Source organism: Pleurodeles waltl, chromosome 9 (assembly GCF_031143425.1).
Source record: "Pleurodeles waltl isolate 20211129_DDA chromosome 9, aPleWal1.hap1.20221129, whole genome shotgun sequence".
In the NCBI taxonomy this organism is placed as follows: domain Eukaryota; kingdom Metazoa; phylum Chordata; class Amphibia; order Caudata; family Salamandridae; genus Pleurodeles; species Pleurodeles waltl.
In genome coordinates this window covers 776,373,668-776,401,194 of record NC_090448.1, presented here as the reverse complement: position 1 = coordinate 776,401,194, position 27,527 = coordinate 776,373,668, and the positions used below count along the sequence as shown (strand labels likewise).

At 43.9% G+C, this 27,527-nt stretch overlaps 1 protein-coding gene across 2 annotated transcripts in view; it reads right to left on the bottom strand.

Annotated features, from left to right (window-relative positions):
- Nucleotides 1–12,651: 12,651 nt before the first annotated feature.
- The window catches only part of DPP3 (dipeptidyl peptidase 3), a 402,067-nt gene continuing 387,191 nt past the window's right edge, over nucleotides 12,652–27,527 (bottom strand). For both annotated transcript variants that reach the window (XM_069207968.1, XM_069207967.1), the window contains exon 18: nucleotides 12,652–14,371. In XM_069207968.1, coding sequence (XP_069064069.1) covers nucleotides 14,211–14,371 — 161 coding nt within the window. In that variant the 3' untranslated portion in view covers nucleotides 12,652–14,210. The remainder of the gene's footprint in view (nucleotides 14,372–27,527) is intronic.

Below are 27,527 nucleotides of genomic sequence, written 5' to 3'. Positions count from 1 at the left end.
GACCCCGCTGGGCCTGTCTCAGTTTTTTGTCCTTGAACAAGAGCACAGAGTTCTGGCTCGGCTGCCGGATATGACACCTAGACCAGCGGTGCATCACCATTGCGTATCCTTCCTGGAACCCAAGATAGCGCTCAGACTTGAATCTCTGCTACATGCTCCTGTTTCCAGCACGCCTTAAACTTACACTTGATGACCACTTGCTCTTTTTCAATGACTCGAATGAGGAATAAGACTGGATAGAGAAGCAGAGAGGAAGGATCCCTGATTCTGGCAGATCCTGCCCACCCCAACAGCTAAGGCGCAAACAGCACAGCAGAGACAGGTCCAGGGAACCCCAACCTTCCCGGCAGCAGGTGGACAGAGAGAGGGTGGTGGCATCCCATGTTGCAACCCGCAGACGCTAGGGCTATAGGATTAGAATAGAGACTCCTCCCACGAGGGCACAGACTTTGGCCCAGCATCAGAGACTTCAATGTAGGACCCACTCCTGACACCACGGGCTGGTGACATTTAACATTTCTGTTTCACCTGGCGGCCCGTGCAGGCCATGTAAGTCAGTTGGACGGTTACCCTTCCCCAGCTGAGTTGGTTACTGGGGTGTGGTGGGGGAGCGGAAAGGTCTGATGTGTCTGGAGTTGCATGCAGGATGGTGAATGAGTGGTGACAAGGACCAGAACTGTGGCCCAGAGGTTTTCCACCCCCACCCCCCCACACAGCTACTCTGTATTCTAAAAGAGCAAGTTTTTGACTAGGTGAGTTTTAGACACCTGGTCGTTGCTAGCCTGTCCTGGGGAGAGGGAGTTGGGGGTTATCAGTTTAACTGCACCAGGCAAGATACACCTCATATACTCTGCTTTGGAAACCCACACATGCACTCTGCCATACACTTCACAGAGCTACAGCTGGTTGCACCTGGGACAGCTCTGCGGCCCCCGCCCGCACCGTCCATCTGAAAATGGCCTGAGGACCCCTAGGTACACCTTCGTCACCTGAAATGTCTGGGGCATGCACTCCGCCACCAAACGCCACCAGGTGTACTTGTACCTGAAGCGCAGAGGAGTCGATTACGTATTCTTGCAGGAGACAGACTAGGTCGGAAGAGAGGTTTCCAAACTAAAGGGGTTTTGGAAAGGCCAGATATATGCTAGAACATAATCCACATATGTCAGGGGAACATTATTATGGACGCAGGTGGGTGTCCCCTTTGAGTGCACAATCCGGTTGACAGGTGGGGAGGGCAGATACGTCATTACCCAGGAGATACTGGACAACTATAAATATATATGGGGCATTTTGGAAGAGGCACTCCGGTTTGGTGCCAAGGAGTCCAGAAAGCTTGGCTTATTCATGTTGGGAATGAATGATATATATATATAAAAAATGTCACTTACCCAGTGTACATCTGTTCCTGACACGCAGTGCTGCAGATTCACATGCTAAGCATAGCTCTTCTGACATCTAGTGTTGGGCTCGGAGTGTTACAAGTTGTTTTTCTTCAAAGAAGTCTTTTCGAAGTCACGGGATCGAGTGACTCCTCCTCTAGGTTACAGTGCGTATGGGCATTGACATATATACAAATGATAAACTTAAACGACTACAGGCTTCCGGGGAGGAGGGAGGGTGCATGTGAATCTGCAGCACTACATGCCACAAAAAGATGTACACTGGGTAAGTGACATTTTCCATTCGATGGCATGTGTAGCTGCAGATACACATGCTATGCATAGACTACAGAGCAGTTCGTCCTCCCACAAAATAGCAGTGGTTAGCCTGTAGGAGTTGAAGTTGTTTAAAATAGTGTTCTTAGGACAGCTTGGCCTACAGTGGCCTGTTGCTATGAGAAAACATCAACACAATAGTGTTTAGTAAAGGTATGAGGAGTAGACCATGTGGCAGTTTTGCATATATCAGCCATTGGTATGTTTCCTAAAAATGCCATTGACACCCCTTTAATTCTTGTAGAATGTGCTCTAGGAGTGATCTTGATTGTCTTTTTGCCTTAATGTAGCATGTCTGTATGTATCTAACAATCCATCTTGCTAAGCCTTGTTTAGATATAGGATTGCCTTTATGTGGTTTTTGAAAAGCAACGAAAAGTTGTTTTGTTTTCCTAAAGTCTTTAGTTTTATCTATATAGTACATAAGAGCTCTTTTGAGATCTAGAGTATGAAGAGCTCTTTCTGCAACTGAGTCTGGCTGTGGAAAGAAGACTGGCAATTCCACTGTTTAGTTGATGTGAAAAGAAGATACTACTTTTAGTAGAAATTTTGGATTTGTCCTAAGAACGACTTTATGCTTGTGTACTTGGAAAAAAGATTCCTCAATAGTGAAGGCTTGCAATTCACTAACTCTTCTTAATGAAGTAATAGCTACAAGGAAGGCAACCTTCCATGTTAAAAACTGAATTTGACAAGAGTGCATGGGTTCAAAAGTTGGGCCCATGGGTCTGGTAAGTACGATTTTTAGATGCTAAGAGGGAACAGGTGGTGTCCTAGGTGGAATAAGGTGTTTTAATCCTTCCATGAAATATTTTGTAATTATGCAGATATTGCAGTAAGGTGGATTTTGATGGATGAGAAAGCTAAATTAGATTTTTTTGTAAATGAAGTAGGTAACATACAATATCATGTATAGATGCTGTGAGTGGATCAGTATTTTAGATTTAAAGTAGTAAACAAATCTTTTCTATTTGTTAGCATAACACTGTCTGGTAATAGGTTTACATGCCTGTTTAAGCACTTCCATACATTGTGATGGAAGTTTGAGGTAACCAACTTCTATGACTTCAGGAGCCAAATCGCAAAATTGAGAGCATTGGGGTTTGGTGCCTGATTTGACCTTCGTTCTGTGTTAACAAATCTGCTCTGTTTGGAAGTTTGGAATGAGGTACTAAAGACAGATCTAAGAGTGTTGTGTACCAGTGTTGACGTGCCCATGTTGGGGCTAGGAGTATCATGGTAAGAGATGTTTGATGTAGTTTGCTCACCAGAAAGGGAAGGAGTGGGAGAGAGAGAGAAGCGTAAGCAAATATCCCTGACATTTTGAGGTAATACATGGTGGTCATGTTGTCTGTTTTTATCAGAACATTCTTCTGTTTGAGAAGGGGCTGAAACGCTATTAGGGCAAGAAACACCACCAATAACTCTAGGTGGTTTATGTGAAGTTGTTTCTGTTTGGGATCCTATTTCCCTTGAATAGTATGATTGTTGAGATGAGCTCCCCAGCCTATCATTGATGCATCTGTTGTTATTATGGTCTGAGGTACAGGGTCTTGAAATGACCGCCCCTTCATTAGATTGCTCAGATTCCACCATTGAAGGGACGTGTGCGTATGGCGGTCCATCAACCCTAGATCTTGAAGCTGACCATGTGCCTGAGACCATTGTTGTTAGAGGCATTGTTGTAAAGACCTCATGTTTAGTCTTGCATGTGGAACTATGGCTATGCAAGATGCCATCATCCCTAGAATGTTCTTGATAAATCTTACAGTGTATTGTTGCATTGGTTGGATATATGGGATGAGATTTTTGAAAGCCTGTATCCTTTGTGTATTTGGACATGCTAGGGCTTTTTGAGTATTTCGAATAGGACCAAGGTAGAGTTGTAATTGTGCTGGTTGAAGGTGTGACTTCTGATAATTTAGAGTGAACCCTAGTGTATGCAGGGTTTCTATTACATATCGAGTGTGTTGTTGGCATTGTGTTGGTTTTATTAGCCAATCGTCTAGATACGGAAATATATGAATGCGTTGTCTTCTTAAGTAGGCTGCTACTACTGCTAGGCATTTTGTGTGAACACTCTTGGAGCTGTTGTTATGCCGAATAGCAAAACTTTGAACTGGTAATGTTTTCCTGCTATGACGAACCCGAGGTATTTTCTGTGATCTGGATGGATGGGTATACGGAAATACGCATCTTTGAAGTCTAAAGGACTTATGTAATCTTGCTTTTGTAGTAGTGGAATGACATCCTGTACAGTTACCATGTGAAATTGTTCTGACAGGATGTATAGATTGAGAGGTCCGAGGTCTAGGATAGGCCTTAGAGTGCCATCGTTTTTGGGAACGAGGAAGTATACTGAGTACACACCTGTTCCTTGTTGAGAATGTGGGACCAATTCCATTGCTTGTTTTAGTAGTAAGGATTGTACTTCCTGTTGTAACAGAACATTGTGTTCTGGAGGCAATTTGTGGTAATGTGATGGAATGTTTGGAGGAGTGGAGATTAACTCTAGGCAATAGCCATTGTGGATAATTGTTAACACCCAATTGTCTGTTTGCCAATGAGAGCGGAATTGTTGCAGTCTTCTCCCAAAGGAGATGTGTGTGGTGGAGCGGTGGGAAAGAAGTCACTGTTTGGATGGTGTAGTGGCTTGCTTTGAGGCTTGGAATTTGCCTCTATTTCTGAAATATTGTCCTCTATAGGACCCTCTAAAGCCCCCTCTTTGATATTGTGTCTGTTACCCCTGCTTTGACTGGGAGGTAGAAGGTTCAGAGGATTGTGACTTAAATCCTCCTCTGAATTGGGGCCTGTGAAAGGAGCCTCTATATGGTGTGGTGTATAATGCTCCCATTGCCTTTGCAGTATCTGAGTCTTTTATCAGTTTCTCTGTGGTGGTATCCACCTCAGGGCCAAATATTTTTTTTTTTTTTTTTTTTTTTTTTAAATCGAAAGGCATATTAAGTACTGCCTGTTGAATTTCTGGTTTAAAACCAGAAAAGCATAACCATGCATGCCTTCATATTGTAATGGCTGTATTTACACTCCTTGCAGCATCGAGGGCAGACCTTTTCTGATTATTACTTATAGCCTGTTCTTCCTCTACAACCTGTTGTGCTCTCTTTTGATGCTCTTTTGGGAGGTGCTGTATGAATTCTCGCATCTCATCCCAGTGGACTCTATCATATCTGGCAAGGAGTGCGTGCACATTTGCAATTCGCCATTGCGTGACTACTCTCATGCCAGCAGGCATCAAATTTCCTACTCTCCTTATCAGGTGGAGGAGCATCTCTTGATGATTGGCTGTTGGCTCTTTTCCTAGCCGCACTCACCACTACCGAGTCTGGAGGAACTTGATGTGTGATCTAGTCTGGGTCTGTAGAAGCAGGTTTATATTTTGTTTGTCAATACTAGGAGTAATTACTAGCTTTGACGGGCTCACTAAAAATTTGGTCAGCATGTTTGACCATTCAAGGCAACATTGGGAGACACTGGTATCCAGAGTGAGTGGATGACAGTGTTAAATAAAAAATCTTCCTCTAGGGGCTCAGAGTGCATAAGCACCCCATAATAACCAGTTGCCCTAGAAACTACCTGAGTGTAGGCAGTAGTGTCCTCTGGTGGAGAAGGCTTGGAGGGGTATAGGTCAGGATTTTGTTTGGAATGGGATCAGGGTCATACAGATCCCAAGGATCCACTGTATCTCCATGCGAGTATAGTGAGTGTGTTGGAGAAGACAATGGTGGTGGACTATTGTGAGGAGGTGAAAAAGAAAGTTGTGAAGAATGAGGAGGAGACGTAGGGAGAGGTGCTGGTTTCTCCTTTGGTTTTTGAACCTTTGCTGGTGGTTGAGCAGTCTAATTCCTCTTGAAAGACCAGCTTTCTTTTAGTCTTTAAAGGAGGTGCAGTCAGAATTCTGCCAGTCTCTTTATGTATATGGATTCTAGATTGTCTTTCATCCATAATGTACAATATTGGCTGAATCTCAGTTTCCTCTTGAGCAGGATTGTAAGATTCTTGCATCAGCTTCGAGATTTGTTTAAGTTTACTCGAAAGTCCTTGTTCCTCTATGAGGCTTTTATCGGTTCCGAAAATGAAGTCGGCTGTTTCGGCTCCGAAGCAGGGCGTCGAATCTTCGACTCCAAGGAGTGAGGACGCTTACTGGAGTCCGAGGTGGAACTTCTGACCGACTTGCTCGACTTCGAAGTAGATGGAGGAGTGGCCTTTTTTGGCACCAAACCAGAATGTTGGTCGCCTACAGTCGTTTTTTGGGCCAACCCATGGCCTTCCGGCAGTGGTGTACCCAAAGCCTTCTGTAGTTTTTTTTATGTATGGGAGAAGGGTCAGACGTACTCACGTGCTGGCCATTCGTGATGGGTCTATCTTCTTCGTATTCCTGCTCGGAATCAGTATCTCGAATGGAGACTGCTGTCTGCGCCTGCTCTTCTTCCGTGACGTCGAGATGTTCTGTGCTTTTCGACGCCATTTCCAATCTTGGGGCTCTACGATTTCTTAAAATGTTCTTAGATCAAAATGATTGACAGGCCTCGCAATCTTCTTCTCGATGGTCAGGAGAAAGGCACAAATTACAAACCAGATGTTGGTCTGTATTTGGGAACTTTGCGTGGCACCGATTGCAGAATCAAAATGGAGTCCAATCTATCAGGCCTCCACGCGGTAGGCCCGAATAGGCCTGAGTTGGGCACACGCGCTGCGAAGGGCGTAATTTAGATTCCAACATTACTACTGGTTCGATGCTCGAAGAAAATGCGATTGAAACAATACAGACGATTTAATAAGGTTTTCCAATCCAAAATCTCAGAACGAGAGAAAACACGTCCGAACCTGACAGCGGAAAGAAAACAGTCTAACAATGGAGTTGCTGCCCATGCGCACTGTAACCGAGAGGAGTCACTTAATCCCATGATCCGAAAACACATGAATCAGGCAAACTTCTTTTTGGCCTCCTTGGCACCGCACCAGAGTGCCTCTTCCACAGTGCCTTATATTCTGGGAGGGGACTTTAACAGTGTCACAGACAGGACATTGGACCGCTCTACTCCACTGCTGCCATATTCCCCGGTACATAGATTAGCAAGTTCCTTCAGGGATCTCCAAAACAAACAGAAACAGCCTGACTGGGGAGTATTCATATTACTCTCTGGTCTATGATGAATAAGTTTGCCTCGATAGATTGCTGGTCTCTATCCTGGTTGAGGGAACAATATTGCATATGGGTTAACTACCCTATACAGTTTTGGATTATAACCCTCTACACTGCTAGGCGTTAGCTGGGGGAAAATAAAATCAGTAGGCCTATCTCTACGTGGAGACTATGACCACACTTAATGCACGACCCTGTGTTCAATGATACCCTTGTGAGCATGATCAGAGTATTCTCGCATAATGCCCCTACAGCACATGCACATATAGTTTGGGAGGCAATCAAGGTTCTCATTGGGGGCCATGGCATGGGACAACAAGAGGGAATCCATAGGACCTTAGAGACGGAGCTCACTGAGTTGGAAGATGAACTTTGTGACCTAGAGGACCTCGCCTTGGCAGACCTACGGGAAGACTTACTGGAAAGGCAGGTTCAACACAGAAGGGCAATCACTAGACTAGGGTGATTCTCTTGTAAGGAGTACGTAACTAGGTCACATGTTGAGGGGGCAGGGCAAGCAGTCTTCTGGCTTGGTTGGGTAACACGGAATGCAACATGTGTATATGTAAAGCAAGCCGATGTGAGCAACCAAAAATTTCTCCCATATTGTATACCACTTGTAATGTTAACTAAATTTGTAACAGCCCAACAGGGCATATGCACATGGTTCTACAGTTTCTTTGCAACAGAGAACTCCACAAAAAGCAGATCATCCACCCAATGGTCTTTGGTGCAATTGATGTAACTGCTTAAGGATCTCCTGGGGTCCAGCAGATAGAGCCTTTCATCCTCTTTCGAGAAATGGGGCAGGGAAAAATACATTAGAAGAGAGATGGGTTGTCTAACGAGAAAAGGTGTCATGACTTCTGGGAAGGAGGTTGCCTGCATCCTCAGCCCGTTTGCATGGGAAAAAAGGAGGTGTAGGGCGGACGTACTGAAAGAGCCTAGAGTTGACTCATGCACTTAGCTGAGGTTACTGTAATAAGGGACATCGCCATGAGAGTTAGAAGACACAATGAGCAGTTGTGCATCAGTTGAATTAGGAACACATGAGAAACATCAGGGCCAAGTTGAGGCCCCACTGTACCATCACAAGGTGTTTGGGAGGTAGCGTGTCAAGCTTTTAAGAAAATGCATCACAGCAGGTGAATTAAACAAGGACACTTGGGCCAGTAAACGCAAAAATGCCACCGCGTTACCTTTTATGGAGCCCAATGTAACACATCCAATAGTTTGGCTTGTAACAGGTCTGTGCTGTGGGCTTGCACACAATGCAGCAAATGTGCCCCAATGTCTGGTGTAAATAGTCTTCATAGATGGGTGCTGAGCAGTTAAGTATGACATCCACAAATTCAGGTGGAAAAGTGAACAAAGTCAACTGCAGCAGAAGCAATCTCTATACATGGAGATGTAGATTGTGCATCTTTGGGTGCACAAACCTGCCCTGCTGGCCTCCCCCGAAGCAATAGCCTGATCAGACGACAGATACCCATTACCAGAAGTTTTAAGTCCCACAATTTCTATGGTCCAAAAAGCAGCCACTACAATGACTTAGGTTTGGTCATTAATGATCTCCTTCAGGACTTGGGGCAGGAGAGTCAGAGGGAAACAGCATACTGGAGTTCCATAAAGAGTCTCCTAGAGAGAACCTTCTTGGAAACTCTAATGCACAAAAAGGTTTGACACAGGACGTTCGACTCTGGCAAAAAGATCCAGTCAGCATTCTCTCCACTGTCCAGTGTCACTTTAGGGTGCAACTGCCATTTGTAAACTGCCAGGCACACTCGACTGAGGTCATCAGCGCTTGCATTTAACGATCTCTCCAGGTGGTTCACAATCAGGGAAATATCCAGATGGTCTAGCCAACTCAAGATGAGCAGTGCCTCCTGGCACAAGACCCAGGACTCTACTCCAATTTGTTTGTGGCAGTACCAAATAGAGCTGGTATTTTCCGGAAGAAATTGAACCAGCCTAAAAGCACAGCAGTAAAACCGTCAATGCCAGACGAATAGCTTGCAGGTCCAACAGACTGATAGCGGGCTAGGTATCCGCTGTAGATCAGTCATCTGAACTTCACCTCTCCCAGGTGACTGCCCCAACCCAGCAATAACACATTAGTCACCACCATTAACTCGGGGCGGGGAAGGAACTAGTGTCTGCCACTGGTTCAATTGCAGTCAAGCAGCCACCGTTTCAGATCTCCTGCATTCTCCTTCAAAACCTGAATGGAATTTGACATGTTTCCTTGGTGCTAGGCACTAAGAGACTTCAGATGCCACTACAGAGCCTGTATGTACCATCTGACATAGTTGACCAGCTGGATGCAGGAGACAAGCTGGTAAAAACTCTCATCATTACTCAGGACTGAGGTGAAGCATCGGGATCATATTCCGAATATCCTGAGCTTGTTGTGATGGAGAAGGTCCTGAAATGCACCATATCCAAGACAGCTTCTATAAAAGGAAGTTTATACAAAGGAGTCAGTTGCAATTTCAGCACGTTGATTGTGAACCTCTACAATGTCAAGACGTTTGCTGTTGTCTGGAGGTAGTCCCTCAATGACACTGGTGATTCTGATCTTTAATAGCCAATAGTTGAGGCAGGAAAAAACTGGCACACCCAGCCTCTGAAGTTGGTTGGTGACTCCCGCCATCACTTTTGTGAACACTGAGGTGCACTGTTGAGGCTGAAGTGGAGCAAGGCAAATTGAAAATGCTCTTGGCTTACCTTGAACTGCAGGTACGTCTTCAGGACTGCATGGCGGGTATATGAAAATACACACCATGCAGATCCAAGTCCATCATCCAGTGCAGATAGAGCCTGGGATAATGTGAGTATTTTGAATCTGTCCTTCTTGAGGCCTCCAACCTTCTTTGGAACAATGAAATAGCTGAGTAATAGCTCGCCCATATCGCAGAGACTGGAACCCTCTAGATCATGGGTACTTGCAAATATTTTCCCAGAGGCTAAAACGTTTGGTCTGTGATGTGACCGAGGGCCGTACTGATGCCAGCAGCGATGCGGTCGTGGGTTTCTGGAGACAGCGTGGCGGTAAAGTGGGTGTAGGGGAAGCAAAGCATATATATCTAGTGGTTGTATGTGAAACCAGAAAACCTGGGATTAATCCTGGCTTCCCCACTTTTCCAAATTGTTTGAATGTATGCAATTGCATTAGTTCACTTTCCCTCCTTCGCATAATAGAGGACTTCAACTTACATGACTTGAGGGTGTGCATTGTACAAAACCATCTTGTGTTTCATTTAATAAACTATAATGTTGTTCATGCATAAGAAGAACCCAGGCCACCTAAAGAATGCACATAACAACTGACTTGTCTATTCGTCTACTATTGGCATTATTGCCAGGATCGGGGGGAAAAATGAATCTTTCTAAATTCATGTGTAAAAACCATCACTTTAAAAAAAAAAAAAAAAAACATAATTCTCAGTGCATAATCTGATGTATTAAAGTGAAACTGTTCTGCATGTTAATGAAAATAACTTTTTGAATTCTGAAAAGACTATCATGTTTTGACACGCTGCACGAGGTCTTCAAAAATTAAGGTACCCCTTAAGTTAAGTGGTGCAAGACACCCTAGTTAGTTCCTTCTTTAACTTCAATTAACCTTTAAATAAATACTTTGATGTTTATTTAACATCTTTTTGATGTTAGTACTGAGTGGCATAAACAGCAGCCCAGTGCTGCCACTGACCAGGGGGGCAATGCGTAAAGGTCAGAAGGGCCGCATGCGGCCCCCAGGAAATACTTTCAATATCTCTGCTCTAGATGGCTCCAATGGAAAGTAGAACTGGATCTCTTGCAGTAACATGGAAAAGTGTACATCTGACACATGCTCTGATGTGGAAGGGCGATGAGGTGGGTCAGAAAGAAATGGAAGAGCATAGCCCTACTAGCCTATCTGGAGGACTAATTTGTCAGATGTGGTGGATTGCCGTCCCTGGAGAAAATGCTAGATCCTGCCTCTAGCAGGATGGGTGTGCACCACTTAGGACAAACTAAATCGGTTTGGAGGCTGTTGCTGCATGGAAAGGGATCTAAGAAGAACAATGCTCTTGGGAGCCTACACAGTGTCTGTCTGATCCCCCCTCCTGGCCACAATAAGAATGCTGTTGGGGCAGAGGGGCCTTACACTGTATGTACATCAATTCCTTGAAGAGCCTCTGAAAGGCCAAAAATGGGGAAACTCTCTTACAGAAAGAAAGGGTTTAGAGGATGTGGTGCAGCTCGACCTTCCCTAAAGCCTAAAGCAGAATCACTTATCAAACAGGGTCCAACAAAAACACATCCTTAAGTTATGTCTGCACATCTCCTCAAAACTCTGTAGCGCATATCAACGCATAGTGCCCAAGCTATCAGTCCTAACTAGGCTAGCACAAATTACATAATTGGCCGCATACTAACCATCCAGAAAGGTTTGAGGCTGGGAGCCCTTAAGTTCTTCTGAGACTGGCAAGGTCACACTGGCTGTGTCCCAGGCAGTGTGCGCGTAGGATTCGAGTAGACAAACTGCACTGACTGACCTCAGAGCCAGGCTGACAGACAATAAAAAAAAAAAATCCGGAATGCCTTGATCCTCTTTGATTCCATGTCCTGGGGAGTCATGGAGAAAAAAATGTAGTTCACCTTGAACCATGGATACAAAGGAAATGTATTAATCTAGAGTTGCATTTAATAGCATGAGGGGACTCTAAATGTAACTCTGGTTGAATACCTTTCCATTGTACTTTTTTGGACTCAAAACATGTGCCCTGAAAAAGTCTTTCTATCTTTGGGATGAAACACATTGGCTGTGTTCATGTCCTTTTTGAATTTTTCAAGATGAAAATAAAGAATACAAGTTTTTAATCAGAAAAAAGGAGTTGTCTACTTTGAAGACTTAATTGACTGACAAATGCCTTGATATTTCATCTGTTAAGAGGATCTCAAATGTTGTGACGTGACTTACCCAGTGCTTCTTCAATTCTGTTTTTTTAACACACTGTTTAGCTGTCCATTTGGACCCCAATCAGATGCAGCTATTTGATTCCCAGTGCTTGTGATAATGGCTGTGTGGCTCTGCACTTGCCAGTTACCTCCACACCATGCACTTCTAATCTGCACCTGCATTGACACTCTCACTCTGATAGTATTACCCTGCACTGGAGGCTGGTGGTCAACAGTGGAGGTGGAATTCCCATCTTACTAATAGCACCTGACCTTGCAGCATTCATCTTCGGGCCCTTTGCCCCCACCCTTGTATGACTACCACCCTCCAATGTACATTACACACAGTGCCGATTTTTTTTTTTTTTTTTTTACATAAATAGTGTATTCTGGAGAGAATCTACATTTTGATTGTGCTCTTTTGTTGGTTCTTAATATATTCATTCCTTTTGTACTGATTGTGAAATTAAAAGAACTATTGCAAAATTAAAGAATAATTGCAATTCAAAATCTCCAAAGTGCTAAATCAATTGTTTGAAGATACAGTAACAAAAATATACAAATATCTGCCTATCCAACTAAGAACTCAACCCAATCTTCTAAATTTAATAAAACTTTTACAAACCTATCTTATTGCCCATACTTGGATTAACTTGGACTTCTTCCTTTTCCTTGGCATTTCATATTGTGTTGTTACATACTGCCACGGTTCTGATGATTACAACATGTTAATGCTTTTTACAGGATTTATAAAGCACACTAATACCATACTGGTGCAATAGCAAACCATTAAATACATAACATGTACTCAAAAGAAACATCAGATATCTGTAAAGCTTTTATTTCCTTAAAAAACATTAACAGCCTTGCAAAAAAGCACACAATTGAAAAGTAAACAGAACATGTAAAACTATTTTATTCTGCAGAAGGATGATAAAAATCAAGAGGGGTGAAAAAATCAGAAACAATAAAACCAGGGAGCAGATAAGACAATTACACAAGTCATGAAACAGAATGAGACTGTGGACCAACATAGTAATCAAGTGTCCTAATGATAAGGCCACACACCTGGAAAGTATGGTAACATTTTGAGGCTTAGGTGTACCAAAACGTTTGGCAACATTATATTGCCAAATTATGGACACAGATTATCTTTGGAAGGACACCAACTAAGCACAGTTACTAGTACTTCCACTGCTGGATTTCTGACCCTATGGTTAATCAGCTTTATACTGAGTAATCCAATATTTGGTTGGGTCAGGAAGTAAGCCACTATAAGAAGAATCATTTATGTTTTAATTTTTTCATAACAACCTGTGTGAGTTTTAGCAAGACCAAAAGTCATTGAAAGGAATGTCAATTCTTAATTTGAGAATACTAAATTTGCAGGTGAGTTGTCACTGGTCTGTCATTTTAACGGAGCACACAGCTTGCACAAGTGGTAGACTATACCTATTACAAATCTGTGCAGGCAGCGTTCACCTAGTACCTATGATCCCCTTTGGATTCAGCTACTACACTGAACACCCCCGCACCCACAGGTACTGTGCCAGACTGTTAGCCTAATGACATATTCTGAACAACAACAAGGTGATGATGAATCTGTGTACAGACATTTCAGTGCCACTCTTCAGGTGGCAGGCAGTGTTCGGTGCCCATCATCCACTCCCTCTGGTCCAAGACCCCCAACAATGTCTTACTCCAAAAATGGCAAAAGTCCCACAATTGTATTAGGATCTTTCTGCTAATTCGCTCAAGTGGCTAAAGCAGGTACTTCAGGGATCATGCCTACCCTAGTAGCTCAAGTGGAAAAGGGATCTAATCTCTAATCCTGCAGACATAGCTGCATGTAAAGATACAGGTACAATGGCCAAATGTTGACTGGTACAGGAAATGATGCACCCTGCAGACATCACAGCCTGTTTCAATCATGGAGAAAACAGGAATCTCTTTCTCTGATGCTCGCTTCAGGATATGAATAGCTGAGGGTTTAACTTCTCAAAGCTCATATGGGGAGCAGTGAGGAGAAAAAGCAGGCTTGTTGACGCCAACCCAATAAAGCCTATTAATGAGTTTTATTTCTAACCAACTGCAAATTTTGTTTTCTAAAATTAATAAGGCGAACCAAAAATGCTTGTAACTGCACAGTGAGGTGTGGTAGCTTATTAACAACCTCCATTAAAGGCAGAGTTTCAAGCTATTATCAGTAAGAGCACAAAGTTACCCACAATTAAGATGGTCTTGATTTTCAAAGGCAAAACACATATTAGAATTACAGGCACTCATTTTAATTTCCATTTCCAAATTAACATCCACAAATCAATACTGTTTTCCCCAGATGATTTATCTCACTGTTTTTGTACAGTAACTAGCATACATTGCCTCTATTTAACTGAGGGAGTACGATTCCAGAAGTGTGCATCGACCTGGGACAGCTCTATCAAGTCCTTTTCCACTAATTCAGCATCTTCAGGAAAGCGATCAATAAATGACTGAATCAGGCCTGCTGCGCTGCTTTCATACTCCACCATTTGTACTTCTGAACCTACAGGTGGGAAATGTGGAGAAGAGGAAGAGGTTACCAATCTTATTTTGGGAAAAACACTGAACTTGTCTGTCAGAAGGTTAGATTCAAGAAGTTGGATGTCAATTGTAGACCATTTAAAATAAATCTAGCATTCTTTTTGATGTCCCAGTGAAACCCCTCCAACCTGCTCTAATTTTACAGCAATAAATGTGACCCAGACTTATGCAGCCAGCCAACCTTACTGGCTGAAAAGGACGAAGTAAAGTAAGGTCTTTATTGTAATGATGCTGGCATGCAATTAAACTATAAGAGGCACGAATATGATGGAAACACAAGCATTCATAACGATCTTTAGTGGATGTATAGTTTTGATGTCTTCTTCATCAGTCAATCATTTGAACTGTCTGCCACATTTCACACCTGTGAAGTATAACAGACAAAAAATGTTACTTACCTGTTAATTAAAGTTCTCCAGCCTGCATATCTTTCACAGATTCACATGCTTCAATTATTCCCCAAAATCAGGCTGGGTACCCTTGGTAATTAATTTTAACATAGCAGCGTCCACATACAAATGACAATAAAACAGCCATACACTAAATATTGTCTTGTCACTCTCTTTTGTGAACTGAATGTTATCCAGTCAGATGAAGTGACACAACAGTGCTCCAAGCCCCTCCAAGACAAAAGCTGCTTAGGAAGTAAATGACATTAACAGGAGCCTTAAGGAGGAGGAGATAGGGCTGCATGTGAATCTATGAAAGATGACAATGCAGGAAAGGGAAAAGGAAAATGTTACTTTGCCTGTAAACACCGGCCTATAGCATGTAGATTCACTTGCTTTGCATACTCCTGCCGTCTAGTATAGGGCTTGGATATTAAAAGTTGTTTTTCCTACAAGAAACTTTGAGTCACAGGATACTGCCCGACTCCCCCCCTTAGTCCACAATGCACAGACACACAAACTCTACCCTTAGTTTATTTTTCACACAGAAGGTGAAAACGGAGTGTAGTGAATACTCAGTATGTTCCCTGAGCACTGTCAATTTGTGGAAGGGTATTGAGTGAAGAAACATGCAATCTTAATCTCTTTCTGCTTCTGGGGAGGAGGGTGGGTGCACTTTAATCTAGAGCACTACATGCTACAAACAGATGGTTGCAGTGTAAGAAATATTTTAACCGGTTGCTCCTGTGCCGAGGACGTAACCATTTCATCCCGGCACCGGAGGGGCTTTCTCCCCCCCCCCCCACCACCACACCCCCATGGCAGGACTGGAAGGGGAATTGCTTCCCCTTCCACCCCGACCCCCCCAGTGACATCTGATGACGTCAGCAGGAGGTCACTTCCTATCGCGCTGGAAGCATGCTCAGCATTTCTCTTCCACTCGGGGGAGGGGGCCGGCAGAGGCATGAAAGGAAGGGAAAGGCCTTTCCTTTCATTTCTCTGCAAGCATTTCTGCTGCCTGATCGCAATGCGGAGTGGGGGGTTTGGGGTAGAAACCACGAGACACCAGGGTTTTTTGTATTTTTATATACTTACGCATAAGGGGAGCAAAATAGTTTTGGGCATTATCTTCCCCCGTGGGGGCAGATAGGCCTATTATAATTAGGCCGATCTGCCCCCGGGAGGGGAGGGGGGGCAGAAAACTCCTAGACACCGGGGATGAAAAAATACATTTGCTTATTTTTCACTGGTATGTATGGGGAGCGACCCCTTAGGCAAGGGTTGCTCCCCTGGGGGGCAAATTGTATTTAGGCCATTTCTTCCCCCCTTGAGGGCAGATCGGCCTATTTTTTTCATAGGTCAATCTGCCCCCAAGGGGGCCAGAAACCACTAGACCCCAGGGAAGTTTTTTTTTTTTTTTTTACATACTTGCGCATAAGGGGAGCGGCCCCTTGGGCAAGGGCCACTCCCAAAAGGAGGGGGGTGGGAGGGGCACATTTTTAGGCTTTTTCTGCCCCCTCTGGGAGCAGACGGGCCTATTTCTAGTACCACCCCAATTACCCCCGGTACACACTCGGGGGCCGAAAGTCTAGATACCAGGGAATAAAAAATAAATAAAAAAATAGTGGGGTGGTGGCTACAACCAGTATGGGGCTGGTTATCCCCCCACCCCAACTGAAGGGGGTAACAGTCTTTCAGCTCTCCCCCAACACTAAAACATCTTATCCCACGGCAAGCAAGAGGACATTTGATTATTTTTTTGTTTTGGTTTTACATTTGAGCCATGAGAGCTTGGCTAACTCTCAAAATCGTCCCACTTGGAAATGGTGAGGGCTGCAGTTATTGGACTTTGGGACGCTACCATGTAGAAAAATCTACTAGACCTAAACACATCTGATAGCTAAACATCTGGTTGATTCCAGGGTGGTGAGCTCCACATGCACCTGACACCATTTTCTTACCCACAATGCCCTGCAAACCTCCAACTTTGCTGGAAATCACACATTTTCCCCACATTTTAGTGATGGAACCTTCCGGAATCTGGAGGAATCCACAAAATTCCTAGCACCCAGCATTGTCTCTTCTATACCGATAAAAATTCTGCTGCACTTGTCAGCCTAAAAATGTTTTTTTTTTTTTTTCCCAAACTGCCCTTTTGGACCCGCTTTGGTTCCCCCCTCAATTTCAACATGTTTTTGGTTCTTCCCTGTCACAGGCACTTGGCCCACCAACACAAGTGAGGTATTGTTGTTACCGGGAGACTGGGGGGAACGTTGGGTGGTAGGAAATTTGTCCCGGTGCGGTGATCCCACACAGAAAAGTGGGAAAAATTTGATTTTTTAGCTAAATTTGAGGTTTGCTGAGGATTCCTGGTAAGAAAACAATGGGGGATCCACGCAAGTCACACCTACCTGGACTCCCTTGGGTGTCTAGTTTTCAGAAATGTCTGGGTTTGGTAGGTTTCCCTAGATAGCTGCTGAGCCCAGGCCCAAAAACGCAGCCCGCTCCCCCGCAAAAACAGGTAGTTTTGTATTTAATAATTTTGATGTGTCCAGATAGTCTTTTGGGGCATTTCCTTTTGTGGGAACTAGGCCTACCCACACAAGTGAGGCACCATTTTTTTTAATCGGGTGACTTGGGGGAACGCTGGGTTGAAGGAAATTTGTGGCTCCTCTCAGATTCCAGATCTTTCTGTCACCGAAATGTGAGGAAAAAGTGTTTTTTTGGCCAAATTTTGAGGTTTGCAAAGGATTCTGGATAATAGAACCTGGTGTGAGCCCCACAAATCACCCCTTCTTGGATTCCCCTAGGTGTCTAGTTTTCAAAAATTTGCAGGTTTGGTATGTTTCCCTAGGTGCCGGCTGAGCTAGAGGCCAAGGTACACAGCTAGGTACTTCGCAAAAAACAGCTCTGTTTTCTTTGGGAAAATGTAATGTGTCCATGTTGTGTTTTGGGGCATTTCCTGTTGCGGGCACTAGGCCTAACCACACAAGTGAGGTATCATTTTTATCGGGAGACTTGGGGGGAATGCTGGATGGAAGGAAATTTGTGGCTCCTCTCAGATTTCAGAACTTTCGGTCACCAAAATGTGAGGAAAAAGTGGTTTTGTTGGCCAGATTTTGAGGTTTGCAAAGGATTCTGGGTAACAGAACCTGGTGACAGCCCCACAAGTCACCCCATCTTGGATTCCCCTAGGTGTCTAGTTTTAAAAAATGCGCAGGTTTGGTAGGTTTCCCTAGGTGCCGGCTGACCTAGAGGCCAAAATCTACAGCTAAGCACTTTGCAAAAAACACAGATTTCAATGTAAAAATGTGATGTGTCCATGTTACGTTTCCTGTTGCGAGCATTAGGCCTACCCACGCAACTGAGGTATCATTTTTATCGGGAGACTTGGGGGAACACAGAATAGCAAAACAAGTGTTATTGCCCCTTGTCTTTCTCTACATGTTTTCCTTCCAAATGTAACAGTGTGTAAAAAAGACTTCTATTTGAGAAATGCCCTGTAATTCACATGCTAGTATGGGCACCCAGGAATTCAGAGATGTGCAAATAATCACTGCTTCTCAACACCATATCTTGTGCCCATTTTGGTAAAACAAAGGTTTTCTTGATACCTATTTTTCACTCTTTATATTTCCGTAAATTAATTGCTGTATACCCGGTATAGAATAAAAACCCACTGCAAGGTGCAGCTCATTTATTGGCTCTCTTGTACCTAGGGTTCTTGATGAACCTACAAGCCCGATATATCCCCACAATAAGAAGAGTCCAGCAGACGTAACGGTATATTGCTTTAAAAAATCTGACTTCGCAGGAAAAGGTTAGAGTAAAACATGGAGAAAAATTGCTGTTTTTTTCACCTCAATTTCAATATTTGTTTATTTCAGCTGTTATTTTCTGTAGGAAAACCTTGTAGGATCTACACAAATGACCCCTTGCTGAATTTATAATTTTGTTTAGTTTTCAAAAATGTTTAGCTTTCTGGGATCCAGCATTGGTTTCACACCCATTTCTGTCACAAACTGGAAGGGGGCTGAAAGCACAAAAAAGTAAAAATGGTGTATATCCCAGTAAAATGCCAAAATTGTGTTAAAAAATTTGGTTTTCTGATTCAAGTCTGCCTGTTCCCGAAAGCTGGGACGATGACGATTTTGGCACAGCAAACCCTTTGTTAATGCCATTTTCAGGGAAAAAAACGCAAGCCTTCTTCGACAGCCCTTTTTTCCCTTTTTTTTTGTTTAAAAAAAAAAAACAACGACATTTTTGCTGTGTTTTGGCTAATTTCTTGGTCTCCTCCAGGGGAACCCACAAACTCTGGGTACCCCTAGAATCGCTAGGATGTTGGAAAAAAAGGACGCAAATGTGGCGTGGCTAGCTTATGTGGACAAAAAGTTATACGGGCCTAAGCGCAAACGGCCCCAAATAGCCAAAAATGCTCGGCAGAGGAGGGGAAAAGGCCTGGCAGCGAAGGGGTTAAGTTTGTAGCATGTTTGATTGTAGACACGAATGCTTTGCATCAACTGCAGTGGGTGTGTGATATTTGGCATGAAAAACAACTGCTATGCAATAGCCACCATACCCAAGAGTTTCATGACAGTTTTTTCAGTCAATAGAAAAGTAGCATCAAAAGGTGGCAGCAGCTGTGGGAGTGCCATCACCCTCTACTGACTGGGTTATGCCTTCCCTGTGACGGCATTTAGTATCAATCCTGGAAAAGTTTGGACCTGTTAAGGTTAAGATGCAATATTTTGGCATTTACCATTAAACATAGGATGTGGAGCAGGTTTATTGTTGTCCTATTATGTGCTAAACATTGCTGCATGCTGCTGATCTAGCTCATCCAGTTTTCAAGGTATGGGAATATGTGAATGCCTGTTCTGTGTAGATGAATAGCCACCACTGCCAAACACTTTGTGAAAACCTTTGGACCTGTGGTGACCCAGAAGGGGTCGTAATGGAAATTTATACCACTTACCACTAACCACTGGTACTTGCGTTGAGCAAGCTAGTTAGAAATGTTAAAATATGAAACCCCGTGATATAATTCTGTCATGAAGTCCCCCTGACGGAGGAGCAGGATGTTATTTTGCACAGTTGTCATGTAAAAACTTTCCAATTGGATGTGATGTTTGAGTGGTCAAAGGTCTAGTATGGGCAGATGGAACTGCCTTTCTTTGGAAAGTGAAAGTACAGTGAATAGACACCTTCCTCCATTAGTGCAGGGGGCACTGGCTGCACTGCAGCCTTTTGGAGGAGCAATGAAAAATAAAAAAATAAGGTGGTCTTGACTGAGGGTGTGACAGCATGGTGGTGTATTGCGTGGGGTAGTATGGAATTTTAAGCTGTAGCCCTGATGGACCACTGCAAACACCCATTGTCCTAAAGTGATTTCCATCTATCAAGTGTGGAATGTCATTGTTCTCACTGCAGTGTTGGATGATTGGTGGAGATTGATCTAGAGTCCATGCTTGGGATCAGAGGCTCCTTTGCCGGAGCTGCCTCTTCCCCTCCCCTTATAGGTGTTCCCTTTATAGCCTTTCAGTGAGTAACCTTTGCCCATTTGGGACTCATGAAAGGCCAGCTCCTGGTGCTGATAGCTTGCTTCCAGCCCAGGGTGACCACTCAGGGGTGTTGTCTAACTCTGGACTCTTCCCTGGTGCCTATAAAACAAGCACCTGGGTGTTGCAGAATGTGCTGCAATCATAGACTAGGCAATCTCAGTGTATTTCTTGATCATTTCTAACATCTCATCCAATTGGGGACCAAAGAAATGTTCCTTAACGAATGGGATGCTAAGAAAGTGCTGTTGCACCTCTGGTTTGAAAGCTATGACCCAAAGTCATGTGTGCCGTCGGAGCAAAATGCTGGTGTTTACACTGAGGGAAGTAGTATATGCCGCTTTTCGTGTACACCAATTTCATGTTGCAAACTGTTTTTCTACTGTGACTAGTTTCTCACCCCTCATTTTATAGGCCTTGTGAAGTTGCTTCATAAGGGTTTCAAAGGATACAAGGGTGTCCATTTCCTCCCAGCTGTACTTTTCCTATTTAGGAGGCATAGCTACTGAACTGGGGATCCCCTATTGGGCAGTTGCCCCTACTGAGACTCACTTACCAGTAGCGTCAATATACCTACTCTCCTTAACTGTAGTGGGGATTGGGGTGTCCCCTGAAGCTTGGGCGGATGCCAGATTTCTTGGGATGTGTACCAAAAGGGAAGAACTTGCCCTCTGATGTAGAGGGGACAATTAGGAGATGCCTTGAATATCCTCTGTATACACTGGAAAACGACATTGCCTCTAACAGGATTCTTACAATTTACCAGGGCTATCTTGAGCATGCCACTGAGCACTGACAAAAAGTAAACAGTGTCTTGAGTTTTTGAGAGAGTTTCAAGCAGTCACCATCATCTTGAATGATGTGAATATGAATGTTATGATGGTGAGCCACCCTCTGAATAACTGTGTGATACACATCAGTTGTATTGGGGGTGACTTAGTTAGTCATAAGGCTCAAGGTCTGTGGGTCAACGTTATAGTAGTCCCAAGAGTCATTCCCAAATCCTGCTCCAGCAGGTTGAGCATAAGTGTCTCCCTCCCCATCATATGGACTCCATGTGTCAGAAAGTTGGGACTAATTCCTCTGTAGACTCTGGTGGAGCTGCTGGGGAATATGGGCATGGTGGAGGTGGGACTGAGTGCCTTGACGGAGAAGGGAGTAGTGAAGGCCTTGTGTCTTTTTAGGCTCCGGATACCAAAGTATTTTCAAAGGCTAGATCTTCTTTAAAGCTAAGCCTCTGTTTTGGGAGAGCATGATGCAAAATACTCAAGACTTTCCATTGGGGCAGTGATGGTTCACAAGTACTCCATGAGGTCCTGCCTCCTGAAATCGAGAAGGATTTGACAGCCTTTAGTCTGTTGCGTTACCTTTCTTCACCTCCATTTGATGGTTTGTGGTGAGCTGAAGATTCAGCAAACCATACAAAAACATTGTTATCCGATCATTGGTGTTGAGATTAAAGCACAGTGTTGTATGGAGAATGACAAACACAGCAAACCCACCTGGACCAGGGTGATCATAATATACATAACAGGTCCACTGGGACTCGTTTATCTCATTCCCAAAGGGAGACAAATCTAAGGCACTGGGATCTATTAACACCATTCTCCGTCACAGATGTGATGACCATTCAATGGCTAAACACAAAAGTACTATGAGCCTTTCTTTTGCCTTCTTTGCATAAATACCTTTTTCATATCCAATGCACAGGTGCAATAAACAAAGTGATTATAGTGCAGAAGACTTAGTGTTCTAAGAAATATGGATATATATATATGAGTACATAAAAACACTATGTAACACACAAGGTTATGTTTCTAGACATCAAGAATCCTGTGAACTATTTCACAGGGTATTCTGACTGAATAAGACTCAGTGCAAACAAAGATGTTTTGTTGACGTTTTGACCCCGTAATGAATTAGTGGGCCTCTTCAGGACTAATGTCCTAATTTTATGTACTCTAAAAAAATGAAGAGAGAAAATCATTACTGGGATAAGTGGGACATAAATGTCCAGGCCATACAGACTTTAACACAGGACCTTCGCTTCTTCAGAATGAAGGGCTTGAAACAAATGCTCTTCCCCAGCTGTAGCTAGAATGTATCAATGCAACAAAAAAGATTAAGTGTAGCACAGTAGTGTTTTTCTCTGCTTTTTGTCCTCCATTCAATAACTTAAACTTGTGGCCTTTACACTGACGCACTAACACTTTTGAAATGTGCCTAGATTCCGCCAAGTCAGAGCAAACACCCAGCTCGCAGCAAGTGAGAGCTGTCAAACAGCTGTTACATGCTGCAAGCGGACGTTTCCTCCGTTTCCCTCCCCACAGACAAGCAGGCAGGGAAACAGAGGAAACAACTGCTTTGCAGACAGACAGCTGCATCCAGGAGTATGGAATCCTATAGCCCGACTCCCAAGACATACTGTTTGGGGTCAATGACAACAAGCTTTGATGTTTATTTTGTTCTAGGGACAAGGACGCCTAACTCCCTGCAGCACAAACCCTTTGGCTGCCGGTTTACAGTACCACAATATGGATCAGGGAAGGGCATTGTCTGACGTTAAGGTAATATTTGTGTCCATATGTTAATGCTGTTCGAACTTGTATTTATGGTTCATTAATGCAAAGCCTTTACTATTAGGGTGTGCACTCTAAGGAAATATAAGCTTAGACTGCACTGCTGACAGTGGTCCCAGAATAAAAATGAGTAAAAACGTTTGCAAATTTTAACTATATGAGCTATCTATAATGCTCCTGGAAAGCTCTATGGTTAGATGCAAATAGCTGCAGAAGCTTAAAAGCAAGGTTGATGAGTCCGCTTTCAAAATAAACGTTCACATAAAATGCAGCTAGGAAAACATATTTTGCTAACTACTGTATAGGTGCCATTTATTTAAAGCAGCATCTCCTAAAAAGTGTTGATGTGTGCTAGTATTTCCAAAAATATGTATAATGGTAAATCAGTGCAAACAGTTTCAATATGATTATGGGAAGCATGAAAATAAACAATCATTGGGAAAGCCAACAGGTCTCACATCTGTGGTCAGCCTTTTAGTTTTGTCAATGCGTGACTTGTTTTGACATGGTTTTTGTATAACCTTATTGTTGTGGGAGCTGCTAGGTCCCCAACATTATAACAGACATAGTCAAGAAGCAATATTATTTTTGGGTCTCAAAAAGCACACATTGCCACTGTAGTCTCTGACACTGAACAAAACTACTTTGTCTGCCAATACGCTCCTTGTAAAAGAGCAGAATGCGGTCACTCACAGTAAAGCCAGTCTATAGACAGAAAGAGAGAGAGGGAGACAGAAATTTAATAAAAACAAAAGGTCTTGGTTAACTTCAGACCTAATTAGGGGCCCAATTCTTTAAAAAGCCACAAAAGTGCACCCATGATACATGCCCTTGCATTAGTGTAGATTTACAGTTTTAATAAATTCACAGTAATTTACAGAAGTAGGCCAGGAAATCGTACTTCTAGAAAAAATATGTGTTAGCTGCATTTTAGCATGAGCAAATATAAATGTGTAGGCTTGCTCATTTGAAAATCTTCTGGGAGTTTACAAGTTCCCTTTCCCTCCAACCACTTTTTTCCCCAACTGTGGAAGAAGTTTATTTTCTGCCCTTGTCAGGAATACATTTCCAATCTTTCTCAGTACGGAAAACATCTAAAACATGCAAGTTAGTAAGTTTGCACAGACTCCAAAGCACAATTTAGCGCACAGCCCCACTCCCACCGTGCCGCCCCTCCCCCGTCACAAAAAAAAAATATATATTTAGGCTGGGCCCTGGGGGATGGGGTTCCTGAGGGCAAAATCGGATGGCGAGGGGTCCCCATGTGGTAAAACAGCTCCCTCTCTGTGAGAGCAATGTTTCCTCTGTTTGCCTGCCTGCATCTTCGTGGGCAGGGAAACAGAGGAAACCTCCACCTGCAGTAAAGGAGAGCTGTTTGAAAGCTCTCCCTCTCTGCGAGCGGAGGGTCTGTTCTGACTTGGCGGGAGCAGTCAAAGCTACCACCAAGTCTGAACAAAAACTTTGCACTTGTATAGCGCACTACTAACCCGTTAGGGTCTCAAGGCACTGTACTCATACTGCTGTGGAACCCCTCCTGGCTTTTCCCTATGAGGCACCCACTCCTGGGCAACCCCCAGGGTGAAGCCAGGCATCCAAGCGCTGTCGGGCCATTGTGGAGATTAAGCAAGCTATTGCCCAGAGTTACAGAGTGGGACCCATTAATTAGATTAGGCACAAAGGCGAGAATTATCTGGTCCAAGGGAATTGAGCCCAAGACGCGCCGAGGTGGGAATTGAACCCTGGTCAAGGGCCAGATCTCTGCATCAGGGTCTGCCACTCTAACTATTGTGCCACACTTCTCCACCAAGGGTTGGCTGGGTCATAGCAGGAGCCGGCCCGGGGTGGTGTCAGCCCCTAGGGTCATTTGTGGTTCCTCCAAGGGGGCCGCGAGGCCCCATTCTAAGATAACAGCCCCATGAAGTTGGTTGTCCCCGGGCCCTGAAACAGACCCCCTATCTTTTTTAAATTTAGCCCCGGAGAGGTGGCGGTCCCCGGGGTTGGGGGCGAGGCCCCCCCCCCCCTCAGCATCTGATGATGCACTATGCCTTGGGGAGGAGGCGGTCCCTAGGGCTGCGGGGGGCAAGTGACCCCCCGCATTCCATTTTAAGTTGTGCCCCAGGGAGGTGGCAGTCCCCGGGGTAGCAGTGGGGCCAGACGGCTACCCCCGCATTTGATGAAGCAATGTGCCCTGGGGAGGTGGTGGCTGCGGGGGGGCCCACATTAGAAGAGGCACCCTCACATTGCATTTTAATTTGTTCCCTGGGGAGGTAGCTGTCCTTGGGGCTGCAGGGGGGGGGGTCAGGTGTGTCCCCCCCCCCTTTAGAAAAAGCATTTTTTCCCAGGGAGATGGCGGTCCTGGGGCTGTGGGGGGGATTAGGGTGGGGTGATTCGGGCAGCCTCTCCCATTCAAAATGTAAATGCCCCTGGGACCTTGCCCACCTGGGTACTTCAATGAAAAAAGCGCGGGAGGCCGTGCTTTAAAAAAACAAAAAAACAATTATGCAGATCTGCGGGTCAGTTGGATCTGTGTTCATAGATATCTATATTTTTAGACCCTCGGTATCTCCAAAACTACTGAAAAGATTTATACCAAATTGCTAAAGGCACAATCTGTGCACCAAGATCTACCATCCTGACAAATTTGGTGAAGCAGATGTTCAGCAGTTTGGGCTGTAGGCATGTCTAAAGACCCTATGGAAAAATGGATGTGGAAAATGCTTTTTGTGAACCCCCGCACCCTTTTCTCGGCCCCCACTTGATGGATCACCCAGAAACTTTCAAAACGGCAGCTGAACTGAGCAAAGTATACGTTTAAAAAATTTCGTAAAGATTCGTCAGTGGCTCTCAAGTTATTGGCAAAACAAAAAACGCTCTTCCAGTGGAAACTAGGTACTAACTATAATTACCTACTGGTGATCACCAGCAGATAGTGTGTGTATGTGTATATCTATCTATCCATCTATCTATCTATCTATCTAAATAAAAACTTACTCGTGGTTGCCAGTAGGTAGTTATAGTTAGGTCCTAGTTTCCATATAAAAAGTGTTTTTTGACTTGCTTATATCTTTGGCACAGTTTGACGAATAGTCACAAAACTTTCCAAGAAAAGTGCCCTGGTAATTCTTCTTGTGCACGGAAAATTTTGGGGTGATCCGTCAAGCAGGGGCCACGAAAAAGAGGGGGATGGGGGTCAAAAGATTTGTGTTTCCCATGTTAATTCCCATAGGACCTTTAAACACAACTATAGCCCGAACCACTGGACGGAATTACACCAAATTTGGCAGAAAGCTACCTTTTGGTACGCATATTACGCTTCCGCATATTTGGTGTAAATCCATTCAGTAGTTTGAGATATTATTTGAAATCCACATTTGTATTTCTAGGCTTGCAAATAATTCGTGAATATTCGTGTATTTTTGTGAATGAGCATGTGAAAAGAAGCCCTGTAATTGGCTGACCGCAACCGGACTAGAAAGATGTGGCCACTATTTTATTTTACGAGGACACAGTCCCCAGGGGTGGAAATCCTAATTGAAAGGGGCATAAGGGGTCCGGGTGGAGGTACCCTGACCACAGGGGGGTGATATAGGTGTGCTTTAGAGGCAAATTATGGGTTTAAGATAATTTTTGCCAACTATTCACAAAATATTTGCGACTTTAAAAGAATTGGGGAGAGATCTTACTGACTCATTTATATACTAATTCATTCACTTATACATGCACTCAGAGACTCATGCCTCCACTCACACACCCACTCAGTAACTGACGCACTCACTCACAGACCCACTCAGGCCTTCATGCACCCACTCACAGACCCACTCATACACTGATGCACCCACTCACAGACCCAGTAAGACACTGATGCACTCACACACAGACCCTCTAAGACCCTCACACACACACACTCATAGAACCACTCTGGCACTCACACACCCAGTCACAGATCCACTCAGACACTCACACTCCCAATAACAGATCAACTCAGACACTGAGGCACCCACTCACCGACCCACTCAGTGACACAGCCACTCAAAGAATCACTGTAGGCGGCTGGCCATTTATGCAGTGTGCAAAGCTAGGCACACTGTGCGGGGGGGGGGGGGATGTTCCAGGCAACCACACGTTGGTTAACAGAGGTAAAAACTAGATCACCTAATGCTCTAATTTTTATGGTAGCTTGGTTGAGCAGTTAGGCCAGTCTTGGAAAAGTGCAAAGCATTTGTTGTGCTCACAGTATCACTCATGCAACTCACACATTCGAAGGAGTAACTCAAGACCAATTTATAAAAATACTGCAGATTTTTATATAAATATTAAGACCAAGATTATCAAAATTGGTTAAGTACTTTTGGATATATGAATTTTTGAAGTTTAAAGAAAACAGTCTTTCTGAGCGTAATTATGCACCATAGGAATCAATGGAAAGTCACCTTTAAAAATACATATAAAATCGTTTAGTTGAGTTACCAAGTTCTCCTTTTGCATGTTGGTTGAAGTCTGGAGAAGTTCGAGTGGCTCCCAGTTCTGGCGGGAGCAGCTGGGAAAAGGCTCTGGAGCTGGTGCAGGGCCACTGCATGGGACCACTTGGAAAA